General features: G+C 41.2%; 1 protein-coding gene across 1 annotated transcript; it reads right to left on the minus strand.

Moving 5' to 3' along the window:
- Positions 1–1,066: 1,066 nt before the first annotated feature.
- LOC140152012 (uncharacterized) lies at positions 1,067–3,092 on the minus strand. Its single transcript, XM_072174312.1, has 2 exons — positions 2,605–3,092; positions 1,067–2,231 (listed from the first exon to the last, which is right to left on the minus strand). Exons 1-2 carry the CDS (start codon positions 3,090–3,092, stop codon positions 1,202–1,204), a joined length of 1,518 nt encoding a protein of 505 aa, XP_072030413.1. The 3' UTR covers positions 1,067–1,201.
- Between the last annotated feature and the right edge of the window lie 4,626 nt (positions 3,093–7,718).

The raw sequence follows: 7,718 nt of genomic DNA on the forward strand, positions 1-7,718 counted from the left end.
CTTTTGCCTAAATAGTGCACAAGCATATTTGCGTATATCTGACTTGGGAGCTTCCATGAGTTCTAGCGTGGATTGTTTACGACCTGAAAACCGGGCACTAACCCTTATGTGACCAAAAGCTACAAGAGCAAGAAACTGCAAGCACAAGTAAAGTTCAATAATTATGTAGACAAATCCAATTTTCTACTCACGGTTAGACAGTTTCGTCAACCAGGTCGGTTGACTTCTTCAGTAATGCGATGATCCACCTACACTCCCTTGCCAAATTTCTCATTCCTCGGTGCACAGTTCTTCTTAACAGTGGATCATACATGTGATTTAGAGAGTAGATGCCCTCGTCACGGTTGATGGTCTGGGTGCCCCTCTTTCTAATCCAAAGCGCAACATCCCCTCCACCAAAAACTGGGCGTGGTTAGAACACTGCTCGATAGAATGGAGTGCATTGTCACTGAGGATGTTGATAAATTAGAGGAAGAAAGTAAAATTAAACAGTTAACCGAGACTTACCTGTAAGTTGAAGGGTGACTGTGGTTCTCTGGTGGTCCTGACGACAGCATGGAAATTACATGAGATAGCATGACGTAATTCGCTGAATATTCATCAGTCTTCAAAGCAGCAAGGTTAGACCCAGATATCAAGGGAACCATAACTGCCAGACTTCACTATTATGTGTTGTATACAAACAAACATGTATACTCCAGGGAGGGAGGAGGGCATGTAATTTCCATGCTGTCGTCAGGACCACTAGAGAACCACAGTCACCCTTCAACTTACAGGTAAGTCTCGGTTAACTGTTTAATTCTCTGGTGCTCCTGACTCCAGCGGAAATTCCATGAGACTTCGAAGCAACTGGGGCTAACCTATGCCTGTCCTCCCTGACCCCTTATCAAATTAATAAGATACTAGTATGATTGTAACAATATACTCACACATAAGATCACTGTAAACTTCATGTTGTTTATTTTTAAACATGTCACTTTCTTAAACTTGTTTCAACTGCATCAAGCATTTTAACCTGTATCATTCATAGCATTAGTTTTTTGCCTAAAACTTACTTCAACTGATTTTCTCAAACTAAATTGTTTATTTTAACACGAGTCATTTTTTCTTCAAAGAAACGACACATTCAGCTGTTATTTTCCCAGCTTTCTAAAGATCTCTATAACAGTACAACTATGGGTTTCTTGACCCAGGTTTACAACTAATTTGTGACTCCAGATAACCAACATGTACACTGTACGTAAATAAAGCAGCTACATATCTTTACTTTGTAGCAAGAACCTTCTTTGCATAAGTTTTGTCCTTTGGTACTTTCTTCTTGTAGTAGGTGGCAAAAGTTGCCGCTGATGACCAGCCAGCTGTACAATAATATCTCTTCAATAGGTACACCCTGGTCACATGCTTTTGAGGTGGAAGCAGCTCTCACACTATGGGACTTGTATATGGAAACATCTATCCCAGCCATTCTCATTGTGAGTTTGATCCATCTGCTAATTGTGGCTGCTGTAACCTTAGCATGTGGTTTGGTGTAACTAATGAAGAGTTGTGATTGCTCTCCCCTTAAAGCCTGTGTGCTCTTGATATATTCTCTAAGAACTGTGTAGACACATAGTCTCCTGTCCACAGGATATGCACCTAGTTCCAAAACAGGTGGTGTGTAACTTGGTCTACTTTGTTTTAGTGTAGCCTTCCCCACTGTGAAACAATATTTGCTTGTTTTCACAGTCATATTCTCGAGATCAAGTGCAACCAATGTCTGCGTTCTTGCTGCCAGTAAAATTGCTACCAGCGTCACTGTTGTCAGCGTTAAGTGCTTCAAACTCAACGTAGAAACTGGGGAAAGTTTACGCAGTGTGCACAATAACTTTCCGACATCCCAAGTATCCACATAACGTGGCATTGGTGGTCTCAGGTTGTACACACCTTTCAGGAATCTGATGACCCATGGATGGGCCCCAATGGTTGTGAATCCTTTCTTGTACACAGTTATTTGAGACAGAGCACAACGTGCTGTGTTTATAGCACTATAGCCAAGCCCTGCCTCATATAATTCTGTCAGGAAATCTAATACTTCAGAGACATTTGGTTGAACATGATCAACCTCCCTTTGAACACAAAACTTGTACCACCTTGCATAATAGGTACTGTACTGCTTGTGTGTTCCATACTTCCAGGATGACAACATGATGTTGACAGCCTGTTTAGATATTGACTGTTTTCTGAGGACAGTCCTGAGATTTTTATGCAATCAACTTTAGTTTTTTATGCGTAGTGGATGGAGTCTTTGGCTTCCGGAAGAGTTAACATAGTGTCTATTCTTGGCAGAATTACTGGGTCTTCTGTTAGCAATCCGAGAAGTTTGCTGAACCAGCTCTGAGTTGGCCAAAGGGGAAAGATGACTACAGCTGTGGCTTGGTCTTGGCGGACTTTCTGAAGGCAGCGCCCTCTGAGGCTGAAAGGTGGAAACAAATAACAAAAATTACCATACCATGATCTAGAAAATGCATCAACATATTCGCAGAGGGATCTCGCTGCCATGAAACATATCTTGTGCATTTTGCATTCAGCCTAGATGCAAACAAGTCAATTTGCATGATACCAAACATGTTCTCCAATTCTGTGAAGATCTGGGGATTCAGGGACCACTCAGTTCTGTCATTAAAATTTCTGCTGGCAAAATCTGCTTGCACATTGTCAACACCTGGTATATATGACGCTGACAACCAAACGTGCCGTTCAATGGCCCAGATCCACATAGAATTGGCCAACTGGTTGAGGTCATCATGCTTTCCACCCATGTTATTAACATAGGCCACAGCTGTGGTGTTGTCAATTAACAATTGTACATGTTTCCTCTGAATTTGATCTTCAAATGACTTTAGTGCAAGATCAACAGCTAATAGTTCTAGAATGTTGATATGATGTTGCTTCTCTATTGAATCCCATCTTCCACCTATTCTTTCCACTCCTAATGTTGCCCCCCAGCCTTCATTGGAGGCATCAGTTGTCATAGTCAACTCTGGATTTCCCAGTACAATCTGTCTACTCTGAGTTGGCAGGTTATCAACCCACCATTGTAACTCCCGTTTCATGTTGACTGTAATTGGCATAAGGGAGTCAAAATTTCCGTAATTTTCACGGAGTGCTGCTGTTTTTTGCCTTTCCATTGCACGATAATGGAGAGGGCCAAACTCTACTGCTGGGAAGGTAGCAACAATCAAGCCAATCACCCTGCTTATATTACGTATTGTCTCATTATCCTTCCCTAATAAATTTTCACATTCTGTACTAATTGTGTGTATTTTATCACTATTCAGTGTGACACGCATGAGGGTGGAATCAATACAAAAACCCAGATATGTGATGACCTTTGAGGGTTCTGTTACAGATTTCTCATAATTGAGTGTAAAACCCAATTTTGTCAACAGCTGTGTTGTCGCTTGGATTGAGGCTTGCATTTCTGCATGCGTATCCGATATTAACAGGGTGTCATCAATATACCCGGATATTGTGTGACCCTCAACCCTGAGTGTAGCGTACACTGGTTTCATCATCTTCGTGTATTTACGAGGGCCACATGCAAGTCCATTAGGGAGACAAGTAAATTGCCAGAGGGCGCTTTCCATTTGAACCGTAGGTATTTCCTGAACTCTGTATGAACCGGTACACAATAATATGTATCTTTAATGTCAAGTGATGCCATGTACCAGTCTTTTGTAATTAATTTCAGAGCTGTTTCGAAAGTTTCCATTTTGAAGTGGTGATATTCCACATGCTGATTGAAATCTTTGAGATTTAATATCATCCGGTATTTCCCATTTTTCTTTTTCCTCAAAAAGATGTTTGACACAAACTCTCCTGGCTCATGCTGGGCCATTTCTATCACCTTCTTTTTCTGTAGTTCTGAGATTTCGTTTGTTATTATGTCAGATTCATTTTCATTGAAATAAAATTCTCTAGCAGGTACATCCTGACAGGGATATGTGCCAGATTCGAACTCGACAGTGAGGCCGGACACTGTCTGTAGTATTTCTTTGTCGGATGTAATTTTCTTCCATTGATTTAAATGTTTGGCTAATTTACCAGCCTCAATAACAGGACTTGCATTTGGCCTCTGTGATACACAAATATCAGAAGAACAAGGAAGTCTTACCTCACCTTGGCTTGTGCTAGACTTGCTTATGGCATTGTTGTGCTTGGCAAAGCTTCTGCGGCCTTTTGGGAAACGACCATATCCCCTGTTCTGATGCCTAGGTGGTCTCGTCCCTCTGTTGTTACCATAGCCATGATAGCCTGAATACATTGCATAGCCTGAACCCCTGGGCAAAAACCTACCCCTAGCTCGGCCTCTTATATTGTACTGTCGGCCCCTCACCGTATTGGCGACCTTGTTTGTGTCGCCAATCTTCTTTACTTCCTCCTGTAAGGTGTCCCCAAATAACCAGGACGTATGTTCAATGTTGCTTGAACATAGGTGAGTGTACCGCCAGTCTACGTCTGGTTTCATTAGATCTCGTCTTCTCAGACACAACAGATGGTATGCTTGTCCGAGACAAGTCAGTCCTTCTATGCCGGTGTTAATGAGTTTGTTAATGAGTGACAATCTCATGGGACTCGATCATATCAAGCATAGATACCATGGCTACACCAGCCTTGGCCATGCCAGTCTGAATCACCTGCATCTTATCATCCATAGCTCTGGTTGGCGTGGAAAGCAGTGTCCAAATTAACTCATTGACCCTGACTTCAGTCAGTGAAGTGCAATTTTCTGGTCTCTGCATTGTGTCCCCTTCTACCAGAGCCTTGAAGTGTTCACGATCTACGCCGTGTTTAAATCTTTCATTTGCCAGGTCTGCTACGTCACCTTTAATTGGCTTAGCCACTTTCTCTTGGCTTTTCTTGTACTTGGCCAATGCCAGTTCGAAGGCAGATTTTTCCCCTTCATTTTCATCATTGTCCCTGAGTTCCTCAGGTTTATCATTGTCAGTCCCCTCAGCTTTCCCTTTCTTTACTGGGGGTTCATAATCTTAATCATGGTCATATGCAGAGTCATAGTCAACCCCTGCATCATACTCGTTGACATTGTGATTATCATAATAACCATCCCCATCAGGGTGGTTCAGTATCATGTCATCCATCGTGGCCTGTTGGGTTTCGATGGCTTTCTGATTCTTATTCACTTGTGTGTGAATTTTATTTAGCCGCCTGGATCATTAAGTCCATTTTTGCATCGCTCTGGTGGCTCACGGCCCCAGAATTACATTTCATAGCACTTTTCGTATCGCTTTGCGTTGGACTCTTTTACGTCTTTCCGCTTCTCTGCCAATTCTGCGACTTTCGACCTGTCGCCTTTTTTTCACGGCTTTTTTCGTCCCCAGCGGGCGATTTTTCGTTTGTCCTTCTCGCTCATAGTGCTACAACGTTGTTTTAACTATTTACCGCTTTAATTTTCACAAAAAGTGCGAAAAATTGGTAAACTTGTTCGGTTTTTCGCTCACTGAAAAAACCCAACGTATGCGTCTTTCTCAGCGAATTGATCACACACTGATGAATATTCAGCGAATTACGTCATGCTATCTCATGGAATTTCCGCTGGAGTCAGGAGCACCAGAGAATCAGATCTGCACTAGCCCAGTGTGGTTACCCTAAATAGTCAATTGACAAAACAAAGCAGCAAATGCAAAACAAACAGTCCAAAGCAAAGAGCAAGAAAGACAGTACAGAACAGAGCAAAGGAATGGTCGTCATCCCTTACGTACAAGGAGTCTCGGAAAGACTTCAGCGATCATTCAAGAAATATGGCATAAACACAGCTATGAAGCCACATAATACTTTGAAACGGTTGCTGGTCCATCCGAAAGATAAGATCGACACTTTGCAAACATGCGACTGTGTGTATGAGATCCCGTGCTTAACGTGCAACAAAACTTACATTGGCGAAACGGAAAGGAAATTCCAAACAAGACTTAATGAGCATAGAAAAAACAAAAAAAAAGTAAAGGACATAAAATACACTAGGTCAAAAAGACAAGAATCTGTTTCGAACAGCATAAATCGCCATCACGGACCACGTAGCTCAAGAGAATCATGTCATCAATTGGGAGGGGCAAGCATAATTGACAAGGACACTAACAAACAAACCAGATGGATATGAGAAGCACTTTGGATTAGAAAGAGGGGCACCCAGACCATCAACCGTGACGAGGGCATCTACTCTCTAAATCACATGTATGATCCACTGTTAAGAAGAACTGTGCACCCGAGGAATGAGAAATCTCGCGGGAGTGTAGGTGGATCATCGCATTACTGAAGAAGTCAACCGACCTGGTTGACGAAACTGTCTAACCGTGAGTAGAAAATTGGATTTGTCTACATAATTATTGAACTTTATGACTTTATACAATCCTGATGAATCTATTCCAAGATGCAAGCACAAGTATTCCACATGATGCGATTGCATCATCATGCAAAAGCACATATGGTTGTGGAAAGCTTGGCCTGCCAAGGCAATCCCCCGTGGCAAGGTATGGCTGTGAGAAAAGTAAGATAAACATCTGTTACTAGTGTACCAAACACACACATTAATAATATTCAAATATCAACTTAATGGGATTGCATTTATTCCAAAGCTTGACACTCAGTTGCGCAAGGGACTGGCATAACTGAAAAAAAAAAACATGTTGGTTCATCATTGAATTGTAAGTAAGGATAACCCCACTGTGGCATATTGATAATGATGAACCGGTGTCTTTAATCCACAACTTGTACTTTTTGAGAACAAGTATGGTTGTTGTACTTATGTACTGGCACTAAATGTTTGTTTTAAGAGGGAAAACTATGGATTTCCCCTTTCTACTTTAATTTTGCATTTTAAACCAGACTCTTTGAGAAACTGATTGTGATAAGTTCAGGGATGACATTCCAAATCATGTCAAAGGGATTTGAAATAAAGAAATATTCGCAATAATACCACATATTTTTGCCAATCAAACTCTTGTATTTTATGTGATTACTTTCTGTATGGATATTTTGTTAAAAGTAAAAGAATTAAAAGAGGCCATATTAAGTATAAATTGAAACTACTAGGTCACACAAAATAGTTTCCAACCCACAAATATGTTTTGTGACCAGAGAGGTTAAACCAGGAGAATTTGGACGCCACCATGTTTTGTGTTGCTCTAGGAGGTGGAAATATTGTACCTCCTGATTATTTTACTATGCACCTGGCACACTTTCATCAAAAGTTTAAGATTTGAGATTTATATGTAATGCATTGTGGGTAACAATGTGTGCTAACCACCACATACGCAAAACTTTGTAATACTCATATTGTATGATAACAATTATTGTTAGATTTTGGACCTATGTCAATAAATGCTGCATATGCTGTCAAGTTAGCTCAATCGATAAGGTGTTCAAGTATGGTGCGACAGGTTGCAGGTTGGAACTCTGGAGGTGGTTTGGTTTGCTCTCATGGAAAAATTGAGTTGGCTTGAAATTCCCTGGACAAGGAACTTACTGCTAATTGTCTCATTGTAACCCATACGAAACTCGGGAGCTAATCCTGGCTGTGAAGGTCAATTTTGTTGTTAAATGGTTTATGGAATGATGTGGGGGCCATAGTGGTCGGCGACAACCTGTAAAGTGTGCCGAGGCTTGTGGATCAATGTCTAAGCATTGTGCCTGACCATAAATCATTGCACCTTTTTTTTTAGCCA

Source organism: Amphiura filiformis, chromosome 5 (assembly GCF_039555335.1).
Source record: "Amphiura filiformis chromosome 5, Afil_fr2py, whole genome shotgun sequence".
NCBI classification, from domain to species: Eukaryota; Metazoa; Echinodermata; class Ophiuroidea; order Amphilepidida; family Amphiuridae; genus Amphiura; species Amphiura filiformis.